Source organism: Oncorhynchus mykiss, chromosome 19 (assembly GCF_057628025.1).
Source record: "Oncorhynchus mykiss isolate SJ-2025 chromosome 19, ASM5762802v1, whole genome shotgun sequence".
Classification (NCBI taxonomy): Eukaryota; Metazoa; Chordata; class Actinopteri; order Salmoniformes; family Salmonidae; genus Oncorhynchus; species Oncorhynchus mykiss.
The window spans coordinates 11,883,044-11,909,219 of record NC_143040.1 but is presented as its reverse complement, the minus strand read 5'-3'; the positions used below and the strand labels follow the sequence as shown (position 1 = coordinate 11,909,219).

The following is a 26,176-nucleotide window of genomic DNA, read 5'->3' as shown; positions in this document are numbered from 1 at the left end:
TGAAGTCATTGAACAAATCACTATTTGAAGGTGTGATCAATTAAAAACAGATTTAAAGTCTACGTAGTAATCATTCTTGAAGTCAATTATTTAAGAGACCAATAAATGTGTAAAACCTGTATATGAAACAACATATTATTCTCTACATAAAAAATAACATTAAGATGAAAAAGTAAGGTCAAATAACAAATAAAAACAAAAGGAAAGTCAGCCACTAAATGATGATCCTTCATAATCTGGGATTAAGGCATATCAAACCCTACTGTAGGACAGATGGAAAAGTAAATGAGAGAAATATAATTATTAGAATTGAAAATAAACAAACAATGTCAGACTAGCTCATTAGTTACCTGTGTAATGTGTTTATCTAGACTAGCTCATTAGTTACCTGTGTATTGTGTTTATCTAGACTAGCTCCTTAGTTACCTGTGTATTGTGTTTATCTAGACTAGCTCGTGTATTGTGTTAATAAGGTCAAAAGGCTCAATCTGTTGGTTAACCCATTGGTGTTCACATTTACTTTTCTTCCATGTGTTTGATTACTACATTTATTAATAATGATTTTCTTACTACATCATGAGTTGTATAGATGTACTTTGATTAGAATATTGTGTTCCTTTGACATACAACTCACCATGTTAGCTATTTCATGATGGAACATCAGATCTGTATATTGCTAACAGGTCATATAGTTTATGAATGTAATTGTAAATATGACTTTCTGTGATCCAGTTGTGTATTTCCAGATCTGCATATTATTTCAACAACTCTGGGCGACTGGCTCCTTTCAGTTTGAATCTGTGACATGTCATGAGAGTTATTTCTGGTTGTCAAGTCTTTGAATGTTCAGTTATATGGTAACATGTTGGTGAACAAGAGTAATTATATACAGTAGAACTCCACTTTATTTCATGTTGAAATGCTCTTTCAAGCTCTTCATTACATCATGAGTTGTTAATGCCTTCCAGTCCTCTGGGAGATCATGTTCCCTTTACATTTCTCATATTCTCCATCTGTCAGGAGTTGTTTTAAAATGGAGAACTTGAAAGCCCCTCGGGTGCTGTAATCCTCTGACCCTTCACCTGTCTTCACTTCATCAACCACATCAGGACCAATCATTTTGGTCACATGGCTGTAGACAGAGCTTTGTGAAGTCCTCAGCTTTCTTAAAGGCACTGGTCTCGGTTATGAAATAAGTCTCTGAACTCGGTAAGGTACTTGCTCTTAGACTGTTCCAGACACTTCCTTGGGTCATTGACTTCAATGAAATCATCATGCATCTTCTGAAACTCTATGGCTGCTCTGCCACAGATGTGTAGCTTCAGAGAAACCTCACATTCCTCACTGACTTTAACATTCTTGTGTTGTTCTAATGTTTCATCAATCTTGTTCAGCAGCTCTTTGATGTAAGTATCATGGTAATCTGTTTTGCTTTCCACCTTCTGTGTTATAAACAACTGACACTGTGTTATGATGTCATCACACAACTCTTGTAGTTTCTTCCTGTAATGGTTGATGCCCCAGTACTTTAATAAGCCCTCATGTCTCTTCCCTAAACCCCCAGTTTTCACAACAAATTCTTTTTTACCACAATCCACCAGGTTGTTTCCAACCAACATACTAATGACGTGCCCACCCCTTGTTGATAGATTTCTACATAACATGATAAGGGCATCATGAGCCACATCTCTTCTTTGGAGTCCTTTGAAGTGTATCTCAGACAGAGTTTCTTTCCACATGTTTTCAAACTCTTGACTGAGGGCCGCATCTGATAGAACAGATTCTTTCTTTTTACAGTTCTGTAGCAGAGTCAGAACCTGCATTTCCATTGTACTGGCCTGAGAACTCTGGATGTTGTTCAGTTCTGTCATTCCCTCTTTGATTTCAACAGCTCCATGCAGTTTGTTCCTCACTGTGTTTTCTGTCTCTCGTCTCAGTGTTTTGGCACTGGACACAAAGTCCTCCCTGTATTTTTCCACCAGATTGACATGGCCATCTTCCTTTTCAAAGTATTTTACTAGATTGTCTTGGATTTCCTTTTCTCCCAATGACAGTTTCTCAGATGCTTCTATCATCAAGTCATTTAGCACATCTCTTATGGACCTCTGCGGATTTTGATCTGTCATGACAATATTGGATATTTTAGTTTCAGCACCCACCATCCAGGAATACATATTTTTCTGGAAGGCCCATTCCCAACCATTGTATTCAGAGCATAATCTGGAGTATGCATCTGCAACCAAACCATTTCTTAAACTAAAGATGAAGTTCTCAAATTTCACAGACTCCCACAAGCTTTCTGTCCACTTCAAGAAATGTGTCAAGTCATCATTTTTCTGGCATTTTCTGAAATCTTTAATCAAGGTCTTCTTGAAGCTGTACACAGCCTCACTGTAGCCAGCATTGACTGGAGCCATAGGGGGAGTCCCATGCCACAGTCCTGGGATGTAGCAGCTGCTTGTGTCTGGATCATAATCCATCACATCAGTGAACTTAGTGATATTCTCCATCTTCTCCATTCTGGCTGCTGCCAGGGTCATTTCATTCAACTGTTCCAACAACTTCTTTCTGTCCCTCATGTTATTGTCATGAGCAGATATGTCTGACACATTCTGGTGCACAAAATGACATATCGGCTTCTTCCCCACTTCCTTCATCCTCATAAAAGCATGAACAACAATCTGCAGAATGTCTTTCATCTCTGTGGAGTTCTCCATGGCGATGTTGATGATAGTGACATCACTGAGTCCAATCACCAGTGTGGCCAGTTCATTGTCATGTTCATGGCTATCATCTAGTTGAGCCAACTCTGGTGATGTCAACCCCTTTGTGTCAATCACCATGATGAAGTCATATTTCAGCTCCTCCTTGAGTTCTTTGTTGACTTTAATCAGCAGCATGAAGGCCCCTCTGGTGCATCTTCCACTGCTGACAGCAAACTGGACCCCAAACATGGTGTTGAGGAGAGTGGACTTCCCAGTGCTTTGGACCCCTAAAACTGTCACAACACGAATCTTGCTATTGGATTGGACAAGAGTATGAAGCCGAGTCAGAACAGCTGATATCCATTTCAGAGGGATATTTGATGCATCTCCATCCACAAGCTCAATGGGGAAACCATCCAACAGCATCTGAGCACACAATCCAGGGAGATGCTCCATCTGTTTCCTTTGAGGACTGTCTTCAGGGAGGGAGCAGGCAGCTTCATATAACTGGCCCAACTCACGCAGGAAGTGTTCAAGGCCTAAGGAACAGTCAAATAATTGCTTATCCAAATGTTTAATGTCATCTTTATTCTCAGGAGAATATTGGCAAAGATCTTTGTAACGGTCCCTCAAAGCAGACAGGTTCTGACGTGACAGATTGTCCAGATTTATCCGCATCCATTTGAGGAAATAGGAACGCTCCGCTCCTGAACCTGACAATCCTGAAATGAAGCTTTTCATTGCATCTGACATGTCACATTTATATTGCTTCTTTCTCAGCTCTTCCTCCTTTTTCTTCAGAGAGCTCCTGTAGTGTTCAATGTCTTGACCCCCTGCTTTTCTCAGTCTACACCTCTCTTTCTCCAACTGGGAAAGCTCTTTCCAGATTGTTCCCTGTAAGGGTAGCTGTTTTTCTTTGAATTTAATTGTGTCTTTGATGTTCCTGGTGATGTCACCTGCCATCTTCCTGGCACTCTGACAGTCATCCCTGTCTTCATCAACCAGAATCCCAAACTGATGAGCCACGTCAACCATGTTTTCAATTGTCAATCTATTTTTACTTTCAATGATGTCACCCACAGAGGACTGCAGGGTTTTGACAAATTCTACATCATTCTGCTTCTTCTTCACAATCACATTTGTTGGGTTGATACTGTAGTTTGTGATCATTTTCTTCAATGTGTCCACCCTGAATGTTTTATTCTGAGAATTGACAACCAGAAATAACTCTGCTTTTGTAACTTTGCCTTCCAAAACCTTGAAATCTGACTCAAAATCATCAGTGAAAATGTAAACTGCAGCTGATGTTTGACACAGAAAGGAGAACTTTGTTTCAAAGGACCTGATGTCTCCTCTGAGATTGGCCACCACCATAGGCTTAGTGAACATGTCTATGTTTCTGTTCCCACATGGAAGGTACCAGCTGATTTCAACCAGACCATCTGAGATTTGCCGAGAGACATCGCCACATTCCATATCATGATGAACAAATGTATCATGGTACTGTTGAGGGTTACTAAGTAACTTGTTCAAAATCTGAGACTTGGACAAGCTGCATTGTCCTAACCTAACAAAAGACACCATAGGAATATCAGAGAGAACTATTCTCTCCTCCACAAAAGCCTTTGTGGATGTTTGGGAAGAGAGTCTAAACTTCTTCACTATGTCCCTCAAGGCCCACAGCATCAAAGTGCTTTGTTCTGTGTCACAGTTGGGCAGCAGCAGAGGAACAGCAAACTGACACATGGACATTTTCTGGACCATCTCCTGCTGCAGGAAACCATCTGAACACAGAAACAAGGCAGTTGTCAGGTCCAGTGGATTAATGACATCACTAGTATCAGAGTCAGTGTCCAGGTTGTCTACTCCACAATATGAAACCTCCTGGTCAGTGGTCAGACATTTAACACTCCTAGCATTCACATTTGTCATCATTAATTTTTTAAGGAAGGCCCCTGGAAGTGACTGCATAGTGGTAAGAGGTTCATCTGATGTAGTATCAGCATTTATCTCAAGGACAGTACTTAACATCAGCTTGTTTTCATAATGATCTTCTAGTCCAGTCTTTGACAACAGCTCCTTGAGACAGGATCCTGTAAATAGAAATGAAAAGACAGCCATGATTACAAATCCTCTTCAACATGTAGCAGAAAAGCAGACTAACAGGTGTTTTACACTATACTTTGGATGAAGTTAAAGCAGGCAGAGGCAGACCATCTCTGAGACACAATGACTCACAGAAATGGAAGCGAGCATGTGAATTCAGATACCTTATGAGCTGTGAATCCATTGAGATTCTTAATAAATCCTCAGGGAGCTATTATGATATCAGATAAGGTAGGGTCATTTTACTGCAATTTTACGGCAACACCAACAAAATATCCATTCAATGGAGAAATTGTCAGCAAACTATTTATTGTGATAGAGCTATATCAGTATCTCTACATTACAGTATGGAATACAGGTACAATAACATGTCCTGTTTCTAGATCTAAATCAGTATCTCTCTACATTACAGCATGTCCTGTTTCTAGAACTATATCAGTATCTCTATACATTACAGCATGTCCTGTTTCTAGATCTAAATCAGTATCTCTCTACATTACAGCATGTCCTGTTTCTAGATCTATATCAGTATCTCTATACATTACAACATGTCCTGTTTCTAGATCTATATCAGTATCTCTATACATTACAACATGTCCTGTTTCTAGATCTATATCAGTATCTCTATACATTACAACATGTCCTGTTTCTAGATCTATATCAGTATCTCTATACATTACAGCATGTCCTGTTTCTAGATCTATGTCAGTATCTCTATACATTACAACATGTCCTGTTTCTAGATCTATATCAGTATCTCTATACATTACAACATGTCCTGTTTCTAGAACTATATCAGTATCTCTATACATTACAGCATGGAATAAAGGTACAACAACATGTCCTGTTTCTAGATCTATATCAGTATCTCTATACATTACAACATGTCCTGTTTCTAGATCTATATCAGTATCTCTATACATTACAGCATGGAATAAAGGTACAATAACATGTCCTGTTTCTAGAACGATATCAGTATCTCTCTACATTACAACATGTACTGTTTCTAGATCTATATCAGTATCTCTATACATTACAACATGTCCTGTTTCTAGATCTATATCAGTATCTCTATACATTACAACATGTCCTGTTTCTAGATCTATATCAGTATCTCTATACATTACAACATGTCCTGTTTCTAGAGCTATATCAGTATCTCTATACATTACAGCATGGAATAAAGGTACAATAACATGTCCTGTTTCTGTAGCGTGAGGCAGCTTGATGTACACGTAGTGTACACGCCCTGGTCAGGAAGGCTAGTCTATTGCAAGGCCTTTCCCTCAATATATCTCCTTAATGCTGAGTGCCAAGCAGAGACTCATTTAGTCCCAGTTTTACACTGTTTGGTATGACTCGGCCAAGGATCAAACTCCCAACCTACCAGTCACAGTGCGGACACTCTTACTACAAGTCAAGTGGTTGGTCGAATGAGACACCAAAATATTCTTGACATTCCTCGCAAACACTGTTTTCCCTTCACTTTGGGCTGTTGTTGCGTCACATGCAATATTGTCAGAAAATTACTTCCTGGATCAGCTGATGATGAAAAGTGTCCTGACGTAACTGAACATCTGGACACCAAATACTCATCCAAATATTATGTGAAATAATTGAGGAGCCACGTTAATGACAGTAGCAATTTTGGTTTTATGAATCAAGGATTAGATAGTTCAGGTGGTTATACATAGCTACAGTTTAGTTGCAGTTCTGGAGGGTTTGTTAGTATACTGTATGTTGTGTTATGTTATGTGATGGTATGTCATGGCTGAGCTGCAGCATTCTGTCTGCTCTCTGTACGATGTCTTCTGTTATATTACCATGTATTCTTTTCCATTACAAATGTCCATCAGCTTAGTGCAGCGTTTCTTTATCATGGTCCAACAGAAGGGATTCAGTTCATTGTCTAGTCTGCTCAGGATCCATCTCTCTGCTAATCTCATGGCCTACAGAAGGGATTCAGTTCATTGTCTAGTCTGCTCAGGATCCATCTCTCTGCTAATCTCATGGCCTACAGAATGGATTCAGTTCATTGTCTAGTCTGCTCAGGATCCATCTCTCTGCTAATCTCATGGCCTACAGAAGGGATTCAGTTCATTGTCTAGTCTGCTCAGGATCCATCTCTCTGCTAATCTCATGGCCTACAGAAGGGATTCAGTTCATTGTCTAGTCTGCTCAGGATCCATCTCTCTGCTAATCTCATGGCCTACAGAATGGATTCAGTTCATTGTCTAGTCTGCTCAGGATCCATCTCTCTGCTAATCTCATGGCCTACAGAAGGGATTCAGTTCATTGTCTAGTCTGCTCAGGATCCATCTCTCTGCTAATCTCATGGCCTACAGAAGGGATTCAGTTCATTGTCTAGTCTGCTCAGGATCCATCTCTCTGCTAATCTCATGGCCTACAGAAAAGAGGACAACATGCACGTCGAAGAGTATCTCTACTCTCTCAGTAGCTTTGTCCAAGTTAAGGCAACAGTGTTGTGTTTACATTCTGCTTTTCCAGAGGCAGTCCATATGATAACTTTTATGGGTTCTTCAGTCTGAAATACACAAAATGTTCCTTCCCTTTATGCATGATCTCTGCATCTCTGCATGAAGTTCTGTTTGCATTATGGACACTCACATGTTAACCGTACTCTCATACACCCCTAGATAAAATAATTAGCATGGAACATCAGTCATCATCACTAGAACCAACACTGCATTGTCCTCTCATGTTATGCTACCTGCATACTGAGCATCTGTTCAACATTGATGCTAGCAGCCAATGACAATATACTGGAACTCATCGCGGTTCTGGTTCCTTCGTTAACGCTGGCCGCTAGCTCTGGGCTATGGGCCACTCAATTCTGCATCAACGCTGATACTGCTTCTCATGTAGTCCCTCAAGATCAGGGCCCATGATCCTCTGCTCTACGATGTTACATTTGACTGATTCTGAGATTGTGGAGCTACATGACTTCCTGCTGTACAGCTTTATGATCATGATGATGTCAGCCCCGAGGTCCAGTAGCTGTTACATCAGTAGAGTATCCTTCTATATCAAGATGACAGCTCATCCTGCCTCAGCTAATCCACCCAGTGGTGCATCTATTGGTCACTAAATCCGGAGACCTAGGACCATGAAAAAATGGCTAGCTGGAGCTGAAAATATTTGCCATGGGTCCCCAGATGCTCAAAAAGTTCTACACCTGCACCATCGAAAGCATCCTGACCAGTTGCATCACCGCCTGGTACGGCAATCGCTCGACATCTGACTCTAAGGCGCTACAGAGGGTAATGCGTACAGCCCAGTATATCACTGGGGCTATGCTTCCTGCCATCCAGGACCTATATACTAGGTAGTGTCAGAGGAAGGCCCAAAAATGTGTTAAGGACTCCAGTCACCCAGGTCATAGACTGTTCTTGCTTCTACCGCACGGCAAGCGGAACCGGAGCGCCAAGTCTAGGTCCTTAAGGCTCCTTAACTTCTTGGATATAGAGGGCGCTCTTTTCATTTATGGATTTAAAAAAAATCACGTTTAAACAAGATATTTTGTCACGAAAAGATGCTCGACTATGCATATAATTGACAGCTTTGGAAAGAAAACACTCTGACGTTTCCAGAACTGCAAAGATATTGTCTGTGAGTGCCACAGAATTAATGCTACAGGCGAAACCAAGATAAAATTTCATACAGGAAGTGCCCCAGTGTTCCAATGTCTCCTTATATGGCTGTGTATGGGTCACGAATGAGCTTAGACTTTGTCGTTTCCCCAAGGTGTCGACAGCATTGTGACGTATTTGTAGGCAAATCATTGGAAGATTGACCTTAAGAGACTACATCTACCAGGTTGCCGCTTGGTGTCCTCCGTTGCAATTATTGCGTAATCTCCAGCTGCGTGTATTTTTCGTTTGCGTCGAGGAGAAACACAGCTGCCACGAATGATTTATCATCGAATAGATATGTGAAAAACACCTTGAGGATTGATTCTAAACAACGTTTGCCATGTTTCTGTCGATATTATGGAGTTAATTTGGTAAAAAGTTCGGCGTTGTAGAGACTGCATTTTCAGATTTTTTTCTTAGCCAAACGTGATGAACAAAACGGAGCGATTTATCCTACACAAGTAATCTTTTTGGAAAAACTGAACATTTGCTATCTAACTGAGAGTCTCCTCATTGAAAACATCCGAAGTTCTTCAAAGGTAAATGATTTTATTTGTACAAAACATTAAGAACACCTTCCTAATATTGAGTTGCACCCCCTTTTTCCCTCAGAACAACCTCAATTTATTGGGTGACAGACTCTACAAGGTGTAGAAAGAGTTCCAGAGCGATGCTGGATGCTGGCCCAGGCTGACTCCAATGCTTCCCACAGTTGTGTCAAGTTGGCTGGTAGTGGATCTCTACTCTGAATAGTTAATTCCATCTCATTGGATTGAGATCTGGTGACTGGGCAGGCCACTGTAGTAAGCTGAATTCACTGTCATGTTCGTGGAAAGATTCCTGGACAATCCTAGCCTTGTGACATGGGGCATTATCCTGCTGAACAAATCCATTAGCAGATGGATACACTGCTGCCATGAAAGGATGCACCTGATCGACAATGATGTCCGGATATCCTGTGGCATTCAAACGTTCTTCCATTTTTATCAAGGGGCCCAATGTGTGTCATGAAAGCACAGCCCTCACCATCACACCACCACCAGCCTGTAATGGTAACACGTGGCACGATGGATTTATGTATTCATGTGGGTTTCTCCGTACCCTAGTTCTCTCATCAACATGAAACAGCAGGATCTGGGATTCATCAGACCAGGCAATGTTTTATAAACTCTCCAGTGTCCAGTGCTTTAGTTCCTTAGCCCAGTGCAACTGTAGTTTCTTGTTTTTTGCTGAAAGAAGTGGAACTCTGTAAGGTCGTCGGATGCCATACACCAATCGTGTCATGGTATGACGAGCATTCTTTTATGGGTCTTTGGGCACCAAAGTTGTACTGGACTGTCAGTTGACTAACTGTAGCCCATCTGTTGCACTGCACAATGTGTCAGCCTCCTTTGTCCTCTTTCATCAATGACCATTTTTCAACCACTGGCCTGCCGTCGGCTGGATGTCCTTTAGGTGGTGGACCATTCTTGATACACAAGGAAAACTTTTGAGATTGAAAAACCCAACAACTTTGCAGTTCTTGACACCGGTACGCCTGGCACCTACTACCATATCCCTTTCAAAGGCACTTACATATTTTGTCTTGCCCATTCACCCTCAATGGCACACATACACAATCCATGTCTCAGTCGTTTCAAGGCTTAAAAATCCTTCTTTAACCTGTCTCCCCTTCATCTACACTGATTGAAGTGGATTTAACAGGATTCACCTTGTCAGTCCGTCATTGAAAGAGCAGGTGTTCCTGATGGCTATACACTCAGTATAAAGTGCCTTCGGAAAGTATTCAGACCCCTTGATTTTTTACACATTTTATTAGAACCCAAAACAATGCAAGAAAGAACAAGTCTTGGAATGTCCATGAGTGGCCCAGCCAGAGCCCTGACTTGAACCTGATCAAACATCTCTGGAGAGACCTTAAAACAGCTGTGCAGCAATGCTCCCCATCCAACCTGACAGAGCTTGAGAGGATCTGCAGAGAAGAATTGGAGAAACTCCCAAAAATACAGGTGTGCCAAGATTGTAGTGTCATACCCATGAAGACTTGAGGCTGTAATCACTGTGTGTAGATTGATGAGGGGGAAAAACGATTTAATCCATTTTAGAATAAGGCTGTAAAGTGCAGGGGGTTTCCTCCATAATCTTTTTACTGTTGCCTAGGTTTTAACTTCAACCCATTAGTATGTATATAATCCTTTATGACCATATGTACCTCTGTGATTAATTATGATTGACTGTGCACTGAAGTGAATTGAATTGTTTCCACACCCACCATGCGTCATGTGTGTAATGGTCATGTGAGATGTAATGTGTATATTTTGGGAAGTGAACACTCAGTTTGTTTGTTTGAAATGACAAAGCTCAGTTTTGGATGGAAACATTGTCAATAAAGCGGTGAATTGGGAGCTTTAACAGTGTTCAAACTTGTTCTTAACTGTAAGTAAAACAGAAAACAAGTAACCTCAGCTACACTGTGCAAGACTGTAATAGCTGAAAAGAGACTTTCCAAAGGGAACTAGCATAGTTACTGTATGTAGCTTACTGTAAGTAGCACAACACAAAAACTATGGTAAACCCAGCTATACACTGTGAGGATAAACATTACTGTAATAGATCTGTCAGTTTCTATTTAAAGGATAGTTACTGTCTGTACTGTAAAGTGTAACACCTATAGTAAACACAGGTACAATCAAATCAAATGTTATTTGTCACATGCTCTGAATACAACAGTGTCGTCGGTAGACCTTACCATGAAATAATTAAGTTACAATTCCTTAACCAACAATGCAGTTAAGGAAGAGAAGAGTTACGAAAAGATTTACAAAATAAAATAAATTATAAAAAAGTAACACAATAAAATAACAATAATGAGGCTAAATACAGGGGGTAAAAAAAGGGGGGGTGGTCAATGTAAATAGTGTGTGTGTGGGGGGTTAATATAAATAGTGTGTGTGTGGGTGGTTAATGTAAATAGTGTGTGTGTGTGGGGGGTCAATGTAAATAGTCCAGGTAGCCATTTGATTAACTGTTCAGCAGTCTTATGGCTTGTTGGTAAGGCTGTTTGGACCTAGACTTGGCACTCCGGTACCGGATTCTTTGACCATTTTTAGGGCATTCCCAGGTATAGAGGTCATGGATGGCAAGAAGCTTGGCCCCAGTGATGTACTGGGCTAAAAGCACTACCCTTTGTAGTGCCTTGCGGTCAGATGCCGAGCAGTTTTCATACCAGGCGGTGATGCAACCAGTAAGGATGCTCTCGATGGTGCAGCTGTAGACATTTGAGGATCTGAGGAACCATGTCAAATCTTTTCAGTATCCTGAGGGGGAATAGGCATTGTCGTTCCCTGTTCATGACTGTCTTGATGTGTTTGGACAACAATAGTGTGTTAACGATGTGGACACCAAGTAACTTGAAGCTCTCGACCGGCTCCACTACAGCCCACTTGATGTGAATGAGGGTGTGCTCAACACTCCTTTCCTGTAATCCATGATCAGCACCTTTGTCTTGAAGGACAGGTTGTTGTCCTGGCACCACACTGCCGGGTCTCTTACCTCCTCCCTATAGGCTGTCTCGTCATTGTCGGGGATCAGGCCGACCACCGTTGTGTCGTCGGCAAACTTAATGATGGTGTTGGAGTGGTTCTTGGCCACGCATTCTTGTGTGAACAGGGAGCAAAGGATGGGACTGAGCATGCACCCCTGAGGGGCCCCCGTCTTGAGGATCAGCGTAGCAGATGTGTTGTTGCCTACCCTTACCACCTGGGGAAGGCCCTTCAGGAGGTCCAGGATCCAGTTGCAGAGGTTGGTGTTTAGTCCCAGGATCCTTAGCTTAGTGATAAGCTTTCAGGGCGCTATGGTGTTGAATGCTGAGCTGTAGTCAATGAACAGCATTCTCACATACGTGTTCATTTTGTCATCTGTGGATCTGTTGGGGCGGTATGCAAATTGGAGTGGGTCTAGGGTTTCTGGGATGATGGTGTTAATGTGAGCCATGACCAGCCTTTCAAAGCACTTCATGGCTACAGACGTGAGTGCTGCGGGTCGGTAGTTATTCAGGCAGGTTACCGTGGTGTTCTTGGGCACAAGGACTGTAATAGAGCTGAGATGTGAGATTCCATTGGATGTAGTGGAAAATGAAGCCGACAGTGTAATATTACTGTCTATAGTAAACACTGCGCAATACTGTATGATAGTATATAATAAGACCTACAGTATCAGCCTTAGTCACGTACACTATCCGTGAAGGGACGTTCTACCTCACACACGTTTAGTGCTTATTTCTTGCTATATACGTGGGGGTTCAGGTTGGCAGGACTTAAGGGAAAGTGTGTCGACCGATTAATCGGAATGGTAATTTTGGACGCCAATTTATTTTTCTTAGTTTCTTTTTTTACACCTTTATTTAACCAGGCAAGTCAGTTAAGAACACGTTCTCATTTTCAATGACGGCCTAGGAACAGTGGGTTAACTGCCTTATTCAGGGGCAGAACGACAGATTTTTTACCTTGTCAGCTCAGGGATTCAATCTACCAACCTAACGGTTAACTAGTTCAACGCTCTAACCACCTGCCTCGCGAGGAGCCCGCCTGTTACGCGAATGCAGTAAGAAGCCAAGGTAAGTTGCTAGCTAGCATTAAACTTATCTTATAGAAAACAATCAATCATAATCACTAGTTAACTACACAGGGTTGATGATATTACTAGTTTATCTAGCGTGTCCTGCGTTGCAGTGCACATTCGCGAAAAAGATCTGTCGTTGCTCCAACATGTACCTAACCATAAAATCAATACACAGAAGTATATATTTTTAAACCTGCATATTTTGCTAAAATAAATCCAGGTTAGCAGGCAATATTAACCAGGTGAAATGATGTCACTTCTCTTGCGTTCATTGCACGCAGAGTCAGTGTATATGCAACAGTTTGGGCTGCCTGGCTCATTGCGAACTAATTTGCCAGAATTGTATGTAATTATGACATAACATTGAAGGTTGTGCAATGTAACAGCAATATTTAGACTGATGGATGCCACACATTAGATAAAATACGGTTTGTAATACTGTGTATTACCCAGGTTGGTACACTGTCACTAAAAGTCATTAAAAACAGGGACAAAACGCAAACGAGATGACACAAGCCAAACCAAGTGGGGGGACAGCAGAGCACTCAGATGGTAAGGCTAGCTAGCTGCTCCAAGCTATTGAATTGCTGCGGCTATGTCACGGCTGGCTGAAGGACTGGACCAAGGTGCAGCATGGTAAGCTTACATTTTCTCTTTATTAATGAAAAATGACGCCGTCAAAACAAAGAACAAAACCAAACCGTGAAGCTTTGGGCTATGTGCCCTGAACAACTACAAAGTTAACTTCCCACAAAACAGGTGGGGGAAAGGGTACCTAAGTATGGTTCTCAATCAGAGACAACAATAGACAGCTGACTCTGATTGAGAACCACACCCGGCCAAACACATAGAAATAGAAAATCATTGAACATAGACTGCCCACCCAAATCACACCCTGACCAAACCAAAATAGAGACATAAAACGCTCTCTACGGTCAGTGAGTGACAGGCTATGCTTCTGCGCTGATTCACAGGCAGTAATGTAAGGGGGTCAGCCTTATCACCACCCGGTACACGGGATTCATCTGAGATCCTTACTCTGAATGTATTCTGCAGCGCAGAAGGATAACCTGTTGGAGTGATCCAATATAGTGATACAATATAACTCCCTGGACATCCTGGAAAAGAGCCGTAATGAACCAACACAGTCAAGCAGACAAACTGGGCTGAGATGTTTCATGGCCTGGCTAAGTGAAAAGGGAACAACTTTCTCTTTTAAGACAACTACGAAAGGGTTGAATACTATTCAGGGGAGTTTTATGGCAGTGTGAGGAATATTAAGGGTGGAATGTTCAGGCTGAGCAGCTACACGGGTCTCTGTACCCAGTTAAACTGCTACATAACAACTCCCCTCTGAGCCTTTCCTGGTGTCTAATGAAAGACTCAACATCCAACAACATCTTCGTGGGCACCGTTAAGCAACTGCAGCGACAGGGGAAGGACAAGGCAACGCACCATGCAGCCATCAGTGAGCAGGACCACAGGAAGATAAAGAAGTCAACAGCAGTAGAACCAGACACACCTGAGGGGCTCGTAATGAAAACTTTACAAGAAGAGGCACCGAGGGAAACTAACAACTGGCTTTTACCTGGACTATATTATCTGGTGAAAGGATGAAATAAAACTAAGTTACTCATTAAAACTACATTTTTAATGAAAACATGTTGTTAATATTTTATGTTATTATTATTATTATTATTATATTATTTTCATATGTTGGTAGCCGTTTTATAAAAGCAATAAGGCTCTCGAAACTGGGAATGATCATGAATACCCTCCTAAGAACAGCCCTTAGTCAGGAGTTATTCACATGATAATCCACAGGTTCTCATGCCTTATTACTTAAATATAAATGAAAAGAATGCTGTGAATATAAATCCTGTCCACAATAACAAGTGTTTTATACTGTAGTGCTGATAAAATTAAGTTGGGTACTTCCTTACCTGTGGTGAGGGTTGTTGACACCAGTTGACTTTTCTTTCCATTTTCCAGCACAGTGCAGACAGTGACAGAGTACTGAGTAGCAGGTTTCAGGTCAGAGTGAGTGAAGCTGGGTGAAGATGTGGTAGTGATGTGTGGTTCTGTCCCTGGACAGTGGTAGGAGATCTGGTAATGATGTTGGGTTTGGTCCAGTCCTGGTGGCTGGTTCCAGCTAACAGCAGCTGATGTGGTGTCCACTGAGTCAACAGTCAGCTGGTCTGGAGCAGGAAGTACTAAGAGAAAATAGATTATTGTTAATGTTACAGTTTTACTCCAGAAAAAAACTACAGTACAGAAAGTAGAATAAGTCCAGGAATAAACATGTCTGTAACTTCTTTTGATTTGGGAAGAAATACATTAAAAATAGAAGTCACAACAGAAGTTGATTTGTAATGTAACAAAATATCTGTTCTAGCTACTGGTAAAGAGATATCTCTCTAGTTACTGCTAAAGAGATACCTCTAGTTAATGGTAAAGTGATACCTCTCTAGTTAATGGTAAAGAGATATCTCTCTAGTTACTGGTAAAGAGATATCTCTCTAGTTAATGGTAAAGAGATCTCTCTAGTTACTGGTAAAGAGATATCTCTCTAGTTACTGGTAAAGAGATATCTCTGTAGTTACTGGTAAAGAGATATCTCTGTAGTTAATGGTAAAGAGATATCTCTCTAGTTAATGGTAAAGAGATACCTCTAGTTACTGGTAAAGAGATATCTCTGTAGTTACTGGTAAAGAGATATCTCTGTAGTTACTGGTAAAGAGATATCTCTGTAGTTACTGGTAAAGAGATATCTCTGTAGTTACTGGTAAAGAGATATCTCTGTAGTTACTGGTAAAGAGATATCTCTGTAGTTACTGGTAAAGAGATATCTCTCTAGTTACTGGTAAAGAGATATCTCTCTAGTTACTGGTAAAGAGATATCTCTCTAGTTACTGGTAAAGAGATATCTCTCTAGTTACTGGTAAAGAGATACCTCTAGTTACTGGTAAATATATATCTCTCTAGTTACTGGTAAAGAGATATCTCTGTAGTTACTGGTAAAGAGATATCTCTGTAGTTACTGGTAAAGAGATATCTCTGTAGTTACTGGTAAAGAGATATCTCTGTAGTTACTGGTAAAGAGATATCTCTGTAGTTAATGGTAAAGAGATATCTCTGTAGTTACTGGTAAAGAGATATCTCTCTAGTTACTGGTAAAGAGATATCTCTCTAGTTACTGGTAAAGAGATACCTCTAGTTACTGGTAAATACATATCTCTCTAGTTACTGGTAAAGAGATACCTCTAGTTACTGGTAAATATATATCTCTCTAGTTACTGGTAAAGAGATACCTCTAGTTACTGGTAAATATATATCTCTCTAGTTACTGGTAAAGAGATACCTCTAGTTACTGGTAAATATATATCTCTCTAGTTACTGGTAAAGAGATATCTCTCTAGTTAATGGTAAAGAGATACCTCTCTAGTTAATGGTAAAGAGATACCTCTCTAGTTACTGGTAAATATATATCTCTCTAGTTACTGGTAAAGAGATATCTCTCTAGTTAATGGTAAAGAGATACCTCTCTAGTTACTGGTAAAGAGATACCTCTCTAGTTACTGGTAAAGAGATATCTCTCTAGTTAATGGTAAAGAGATACCTCTCTAGTTACTGGTAAAGAGATACCTCTCTAGTTACTGGTAAAGAGATATCTCTGTAGTTACTGGTAAAGAGATACCTCTAGTTACTGGTAAAGAGATACCTCTCTAGTTAATGGTAAAGAGATACCTCTAGTTACTGGTAAAGAGATATCTCTAGTTACTGGTAAAGAGATATCTCTGTAGTTACTGGTAAAGAGATATCTCTCTAGTTACTGGTAAAGAGATATCTCTAGTTACTGGTAAAGAGATATCTCTAGTTACTGGTAAAGAGATATCTCTCTAGTTACTGGTAAAGAGATATCTCTAGTTACTGGTAAAGAGATATCTCTAGTTACTGGTAAAGAGATATCTCTAGTTACTGGTAAAGAGATATCTCTGTAGTTACTGGTAAAGAGATATCTCTGTAGTTACTGGTAAAGAGATATCTCTGTAGTTACTGGTAAATAGATACCTCTAGTTACTGGTAAAGAGATACCTCTAGTTACTGGTAAAGAGATATCTCTAGTTACTGGTAAAGAGATATCTCTAGTTACTGGTAAAGAGATACCTCTAGTTACTGGTAAAGAGATACCTCTAGTTACTGGTAAAGAGATACCTCTAGTTACTGGTAAAGAGATACCTCTCTAGTTACTGGTAAAGAGATACCTCTCTAGTTACTGGTAAAGAGATATCTCTGTAGTTACTGGTAAAGAGATACCTCTAGTTACTGGTAAAGAGATATCTGTAGTTACTGGTAAAGAGATATCTCTAGTTACTGGTAAAGAGATATCTCTGTAGTTACTGGTAAAGAGATACCTCTAGTTACTGGTAAAGAGATATCTCTCTAGTTACTGGTAAAGAGATATCTCTGTAGTTACTGGTAAAGAGATACCTCTAGTTACTGGTAAAGAGATATCTGTAGTTACTGGTAAAGAGATATCTCTGTAGTTACTGGTAAAGAGATACCTCTCTAGTTACTGGTAAAGAGATATCTGTAGTTACTGGTAAAGAGATACCTCTAGTTACTGGTAAAGAGATATCTCTGTAGTTACTGGTAAAGAGATACCTCTAGTTACTGGTAAAGAGATACCTCTAGTTACTGGTAAAGAGATATCTGTAGTTACTGGTAAAGAGATACCTCTAGTTACTGGTAAAGAGATATCTCTGTAGTTACTGGTAAAGAGATATCTCTGTAGTTACTGGTAAAGAGATACCTCTAGTTACTGGTAAAGAGATACCTCTAGTTACTGGTAAAGAGATATCTGTAGTTACTGGTAAAGAGATATCTCTCTAGTTACTGGTAAATATATATCTCTCTAGTTACTGGTAAATATATATCTCTCTAGTTACTGGTAAAGAGATGATGGGCTGTAACAAGTTGAGGTAGATCTCTTACTAGTGCAGATGGTTGTAGAGACAGGTTCACTCTCTTCCCCATTGTTCAGCACAGTTGAGATGCTGACAGTGTACTCAGTACCAGGTTGCAGGTTTGAGAAGGCTTTGTGGCAGTCTTTAGTATTCTCTGCATGGATGTCTGCTCCTGGGCTGCAGTAGGATATGAGGAAGCGTTGTGGAACTTTCTCCATCCCTTCAGCCTTAGTCCAGTGGAGAGTGAAGGTGGTATATTTCAAATTGTCTACCTTTAAGTCTCTGGGTGGGACCACTGGAACAAAAATAATGTTTTAACAAGATCCATAAAAAACAACAAAGTATGCCAGTAAAACATGACTAAAACCAAACTCTTTACCTGTGAATACAGATGCTGAGATCCATCTGCTTTGTCTTCCATCTTTTCCCTCTGTGGACACACTGAACTGGTACTTTTCACCAGGTTGGAGACTGCTTATTTTAAGATGATACCCGCCTTTCACTCTTGTTGAGCTTGTTTCCCCATCACAATCCCAGATGACCCGGAACTGGTGGGGTCCTTTAACCCCCTGAGGAGAACTCCAGCTCAGAGACACAGAGTCTGACGTCAGCAACAGGACCTGGAAGTCACCAGGAGGGGGCAGCACTGGTAAAGGAATAATGAGAGAGAAAAACAGACTTAATTGACAATAAAATTACATAAACGGGTGTATTATTCATCCCAGCAGTAAAGGGACAACAATTGATATCTTAGTAAATGTATCCTCTTAAATGTAGATTTAAATTAAATAATATTGTTTGAGTCAGTTTATTCTGTGTCCATACCTACCATCATCTGAGGCCAGCATTTTCTGTTTGTCGCCATCAAAACTCTTACGCTGTGAAAACCAAAGAAAAAGTCAATCCTTTTTCTGAAACATGTTATTTTTCTCTTGACACATAAACACTTATTTATCCATCCACTGTACATCAGGCAATGAAGAGAATGAAAACAAACCAGGATCTACCTGTCTTCCTGCTTTCTTTTTCTCAAGGAGGATGGTATCATGTCCTTTGTGGTTTGTCTCTGCACACTGACTACAGATCATCATCTGGTCTGTCCTACAGAACACATCCAGAGGACTGTAGACATGTTGGCAGAGTTTCAGCCCCAGGTCTCCAGTCACATCCACCAGTGTGTGTCTCTGCAGTGTTGCTATTGTATAGTGTTGTCTGATGTGGGTCTCACAGTAGGACACACTGCAGGTCTGACAGAACTTCACAGCTTGGACCTCAGAGCAGATATCACAGACCATCACTCCTGGCCTGATTGGGAATTGGAAAATAACAGTTATCATTGATCACAAGAACCTGACCCATTCAGTTTAACACATAATGGCCTGATAATATAACACATATATATAACACACCTGATCATAACAAGTCAGTTAAGAACAAATTCTTATTTTTACACCGGCCAAAGCCGGACGATGCCAATTGTGCGCCGCCATATGGGACATCCAATCACGGCCGGTTTTGATACAGTCTGGAATCGAACCAGGGTGTCTGTAGTGACGGCTCTAGCACTGAGATGCAGTGTCCTAGATCCCCCCGGAGCCCAAAACTATCTGATAACTTTCCATTATCATGATGTGTATTTTTGCTTTACATTAAGTCACATATTTTATTTTACGAGGTCAGCATTATTACAACATAGGCCTGTATTTACAACTAGGTGCACATCAGAATCTCACCATTTGTTTCGTAGAGAGTCTGCTCCTTTGAAATTAAGAGGGAAATCCATGGATTGCTCACTCTTCATAGATAGAAAACCAGAGGAAATAGACTCTGCTCTCTCTGGAGGGCCCCTAGTAGTACAAGGCCTTCACACAAAACACACACAAAAAGAATAAAACAGTAAATACTAAAACCAACCGAAATCTCCAATAATCCAATAATGTATTATATTCCCCTCTTCAACATAATAATGATCTGAATCACCATAATGTGAATTTTAGCTTCTCTTCTTCTAGCCAACTACATTAATTAACAATCATTATAGGAACTTATTGACTTTTCCAGGTAGAACATAGAATCTCACCCTTCATTTTGCTATAAGGTCCCCTCTTTGAAACTAATAGGGATATCCATTGACTTGTTACTCTTCATTAAAATATACAACCAGAAGAAAGAGACTGCTCTTTCAACGTGGCACCGTCATAGGACAAACCAACAAGTCAGTTTGTCAAATTTCTGCCTTGCTAGAGCTTCCCCGGTCAACTGTAAGTGCTGTTATTTTGAAGTGGAAACGTCTAGAGCAACAACGGCTCAGCCGCAAAGTGGTAGGCCAAACAAGCTCACAGAACGGGACCGCCGAGTGCTGAAGCGGGTAGCATGTAAAAATCGTTGGTCCTCGCTTGCAACGCTCACTACTGAGTTATAAATTACACCTGGAAGAAATGTCAGCACAACAACTCTTCTTCCGGAGCTTCATGAAATGGATTTCCATGGCCGAGCAGCCGCAAACAAGCCTAAAATCACCATGCGCAATGCCAAGCGTCGGCTGGAGTGGTGTAAAGCTCGCCGCCATTGGACTCTGTAGCAGTGGAAACGCGTTCTCTGGAGTGAAGAATCACGCTCCACCATCTGGCAGTCTGACAGACATATCTGGGTTTGGTGGATGCCAGGAGAACGCTAGCTGTCCTAATGCCTAATGCCAACTGTAAAGTTTGGTGGAGGAGGAAAAATGGTCTGGGGCTGTTTTTCATGGTTCGAGCTAGGCCCCTAAGTTCCAGTGAAGGGAAATCTTAACCCTAGAGTATACAATGACATTCTAGATGATTCTGTGCTTCCAACTTTGTGGCAACAATTTGGGGAAGGCCCTTTCCTGTTTCAGCATGACAATGCCCCCTGTGCACAAAACGAGGTCCATACAGAAATGGTTTGTCAAGATTGGTGTGGAAGAACTTGACTGGCCTACACAAAGCCCTGACCTCAACCCCATTGGACACCTTTGGGATGAATTGGAACGCTGACTACAAGCCAGGCCTAATCACCAACCTCAGTTCCTGACCTCACTAATGCTCGTGGCTGAATGGAAGCAAGTCCCCGCAGCAATGTTCCAACATCTTGTGGAAAGCCTTCCCAGAAGAGGATGTTATAGCAGCAAAGGGTGGACCAACTCCATATTAATGTCCATCATTTTGGAATGAGATGTTTGATGAGCAGGTGTCCACATACTTTTAGTCATGTAGTGTATCTACCTCAAATACCTCTTATCTCTGCACATTGATCTGGTGGTATTGGTACTTCCTGTATATAGCTCCACATGTATCTGGTACTTCCTGTATATAGCTCCACATTTATCTGGTACGTCCTGTATATAGCTGCACATTTATCTGGTACTTCCTGTATATAGCTCCACATGTATCTGGTACTTCCTGTATATAGCTCCACATTTATCTGGCACTTCCTGTATATAGCTCCACATGTATCTGGTACTTCCTGTACATAGCTCCACATTTATCTGGTACTTCCTGTATATAGCTCCACATGTATCTGGTACTTCCTGTATATAGCTCCACATTTATCTGGTACTTCCTGTATATAGCTCCACATTCATCTGGTACTTCCTGTATATAGCTCCACATTTATCTGGTACTTCCTGTATATAGCTCCACATTTATCTGGCACTTCCTGTATATAGCTCCACATTTATCTGGCACTTCCTATATATAGCTCCACATTTATCTGGTACTTCCTGTATATAGCTCCACATTTATCTGGCACTTCCTACATATAGCTCCACATTTATCTGGTACTTCCTGTATATAGCTCCACATTTATCTGGCACTTCCTACATATAGCTCCACATTTATCTGGTACTTCCTGTATATAGCTCCATTCTTGTGTATTTTATTTGATTCCTATTGTTACTATTTTATTAAATGTTTTATTTTATTATAATTTTTAATAAAAGCATTTCATTATTTGTATTGTTAATTGTAAAGCTCTGTATCCTTGGGAAGGGCTCGTAAGCAAGCATTTCTTGGAAATACCAGTTGTATTCGGCGCATGTAACAAATACAATTCTATTTGATCTACCACTGGCCCTTGATTTGTCCACAGTAATTTATGATTAGAATTAAAGCAATTAAAACATCTCATCATGCTTAGGGTCATTATAGGGGCGGCAGGTAGCCTAGCGGTTAAGAGCGTTGGTTTGAATCCCGAGCCAGCAAGGTGCCATTCTGCCCTAGAGCAAGGCAGAGAGCAAGGCAGTTAACCCCCGAACAACAACTGCTCCCCGGGCGCCAATGACGTGATGTTGATTAAGGTAACCCCCCACACCTCTCTGATTCAGAGAGGTTGGATTAAATGTGAAAGACACATTTCAGTTGAACGTATTCAATTATGCAACTGATCTAGGTTTCCCCTGGAATAAAGTGTTCTGTTTACTATGTAACTTACTATGCAGTAACTCAGTATCTTTCATAGAAATCAGATGGATATATTATATTTGACAGGAATTATTGGTCAAAATCCTCATGTTAATCTATTACAAAATTATAATATTAAACAAGCACACACCTCATATCAGGGTCCATGGTCTCATCAAGATCCTTGTATGGTGACCCATCCTTACATCTTTCTTTAGGGATGGCTCCACCCCCAGCCCCCTGATGATAACTCATTATAACTCTCAGAGAGGAGACCTCACAATGCTGAAGAGGACTGGTCTAGTCCCATATCAATCTGATGATAACTCATTATAACTCTCAGAGAGGAGACCTCAGAATCCTGAAGAGGACTGGTCTGGTCCCATATCAATCTGATGATAACTCATTATAACTCTCAGAGAGGAGACCTCAGAATCCTGAAGAGGACTGGTCTGGTCCCATATCAATCTGATGATAACTCATTATAACTCTCAGAGAGGAGACCTCACAATGCTGAAGAGGACTGGTCTGGTCCCATATCAATCTGATGATAACTCATTATAACTCTCAGAGAGGAGACCTCAGAATCCTGAAGAGGACTGGTCTAGTCCCATATCAATCTGATGATAACTCATTATAACTCTCAGAGAGGAGGTCTCACAATCCTGAAGAGGACTGGTCTAGTCCCATATCAATCTGTAAATTAGAAGAGTAAACAGCATTATATTAACACGTTTAAACACAAAAGCTAAGTAGAACTACTGTTGGCCTGCTGTGCTGGGGATGTAAGACATTATAATGATATTCTGTAAAGCATTTTAAACACAAAAGCTGAGTAGAACTACTGTTGACCTGCTGTGCTGGGGATGTAAGACATTATAATGATATTCTGTAAAGCAGTTTGCACTGAATGCAATTGTGAAAAGCACTATAGGTAGAAAAAGTGTTTATGAACAATAGCATTGCTTATTTTTTATTATTATTTATAAATAAAATATTTAACCCAGCAATATAGCCAAGGTTACCCAGTAAAGGTTTAGCCCTCTTAATTGTAGTCATTATATAATTAGGTTATTTCGCTGTCTTTTTCTGTCATCATCTTTTAGGAAATTGTATTGGCCTTGGCTGGACACGATCTAGCCCATCCTGGCAATGGCTAGATGGATTACATCTTATGTCAAATTGACTTCAAACTTGTTTGTCTTTTTGAATCTTAGTTAACCCTGAGCCTTTTTCTAACCTTAACCTAATTATCATAACATACTACGTTAATTATCCTAACCTGTTTTGTAATTTCTCATAACCTTCTACAAAGAGTCACTCCTGGTCAATTCTGACATAAACTGTATCCCTTCTAGACACCACGCCCTAACCATTGAAAATGATAGAGGCCTCTAGTGGCCAAAAGGCTGCGTTAGCATGGGCAGCGACATTGAAGATTCACCACCTTCCTGGTGACCCTGTTGGAGTCATGTCCAGCCGGGTCATCAGGAGGGATCAGGCAGTCCTGAAGAAGAAAATGTACTACTTTAAAAAGGAGATAGCATCAATGGTGCAGCCCCTGCTCTCTATCTCTATGGGCCAACGCAAAACCAAAGTGATTGCGTTTCTATGAATCCATTTTGTCCGGGTTGGATGGGTGTCATAGGCCGTATCCGAAATCTGTATTGCCTACTACTTACTAAAGCTACATAATGTTTACTATATACTATTTAGAAACGTACTGTTTACAACAAATGTCTGCAGTAAGCAACAAATATCAACATAGTAGACGCACCTTTCTTTTTTTTTTTACCTTTAGCCAAGTCAGTTAAGAACAAATTCTTATTTTCAATGACGGCCTATGAACAGTGGGTTAAGTACCTGTTCAGGGGCAGATCGACAGATTTGTACCTTGTCAGCTCCGGGGTTTGAACGGTTACTAGTCCAACGCTCTAACCACTAGGCTACCCTGCCGCCCCATTTGGTACAGTCCGTCCTTCCTCAAGTGTGCAGCGAATTATAGCCGAAATGAAACATGCTGGCATTTCAAGCATACTCCATTTCCCAAATTTCACATATAAAACGTTATATTTGCGCATACCTAAAATGCCTAAATATTCGGACACAACTGTACACATTTAATGGGACTCAATTAGGCCTATGACCGCCTATCAAAGTTTGGAAGAAATACATGTATACAATACACACGATTGTCTATTGTTTCTTTCATCACAATCAACTCTTATTTAAGGATAAATATATGAATATATCTGATAAAAAGCTTAAATATCAGCGTCTGGTAGCTGTGTAAAAAGAGAACACTTTTCGTGGTCTTCCTTGTGCGCACTCCGCCATTATGCCAGCGGGCCTAGTGGGGTACTAGATTTATTTACATGCCGTTTATTAGAAAGAAGTTGAAAAATCGGGCCTGTATTAAATATGTTTCGTTGAATAAGAATCGACTCCCAAAGAATCTTACACCTGACTTTCATAATAAAAATATGAACCTACCATTTCTCCTGCTGTCTTGCAAGTCGAAAACCCTGGGCTGAAGCCACAGAAAGAGAGAAAAGTGGTCGAATTTACTTTCAGTTTCTAACAGGAAAGAACTTACACAACAACTTCCGCATTTAAAAAAAAACAGGTCTACGTTTTCTAAGAGGCAGAATATGTAGTTCTAATACTGAAATATTGGTGGTGTCATATATAGATAGAGTCAAATGAATTAAAAACATCTGGAAATAACAGTACACATCTGATACATGTTGGTATTGGCATACGCCGCAAACTCTATTAAGAAAATTGTCCATTAACATGATTTGATCATGTGTGAATATGTCTTCAGCTCGTGGTTATTAAATGCAGTGAAGACACAAACAAGCATAGATCAGAAAACATTATACAGTATTAAATTTGTATCATATTTTTGTCATTCCTGTGATAGTTGTAATCACTCCTTTGTTCCTCTAGGTAGAGACAGAGGACTTTGTAGAGCTGATGGGTCTTGAGACCTTAGCAAAGATAGTGGAAATGAAAGGAGTGAAGGGACGCTTTCAGAGGTACAGAGACCATAGGAAGTAGTTTGGGGGTGGTGGTGGGGGTGCTGCGATTTGGGGGGGGGGGGGGGGGGGGGGGGGGTACAGCAATAGACACAAATAAACTGAACACATTAGGGCATTTAGTTATTTAAGAACAGTAATTTGTCATAAATTAATATTAATTTGTTGAGGTTGGTTGATACTTCATCTAATGTGTGTAAATCATTAGAATGTGTCCACAGATAGTCCTTAGATGAACTATAAATCAACCAACCAGCAACCCAGCAACAAACCAGCCAACCAGTCAAAACAATGACAAATGGTAATGTTACAGACTCTCATTGTACACAGCATTCACCTTGTTTACTACTTCCCTCTCTCAGCCTCTTGAAACACCTCATTGGTGTAGTGGCTTGTTGTACTGCACTGTAACAGGAACAGACAATGCAGAGACACTAAGCAAGGTCAGAACATTGACTGATATACACAGTGTACAAAACCTTAGGAATACCTTCCTAATATTGATTTTCAGCCCCCTTTTGCCCTCAGAAAAGCATCAATTTGTTGGGGCATGGACTCTACAAGGTGTTGAAAGCGTTACACAGGGAAGCTGGCCCATGTTGACACAAACCGGTGTGCCTGACACTTACTACCATACCCTGTTCAAAGGCACTTAAATATTTTGTC

General features: G+C 40.6%; 1 protein-coding gene across 1 annotated transcript; it reads right to left on the bottom strand.

The window, feature by feature from the left end:
* Positions 1 to 824: 824 nt before the first annotated feature.
* On the bottom strand, positions 825 to 25,429 carry LOC110518385 (interferon-induced very large GTPase 1). Its single transcript, XM_090210051.1, is given in 11 exon segments — positions 825 to 1,141; positions 1,143 to 1,168; positions 1,170 to 4,798; positions 15,028 to 15,297; positions 18,080 to 18,346; positions 18,431 to 18,697; positions 18,881 to 18,929; positions 19,059 to 19,356; positions 19,785 to 19,913; positions 22,621 to 23,165; positions 24,963 to 25,429. Coding segments are annotated over 10 exon segments (5,226 nt in total). The 5' UTR covers positions 22,725 to 23,165; positions 24,963 to 25,429; the 3' UTR covers positions 825 to 954.
* Between the last annotated feature and the right edge of the window lie 747 nt (positions 25,430 to 26,176).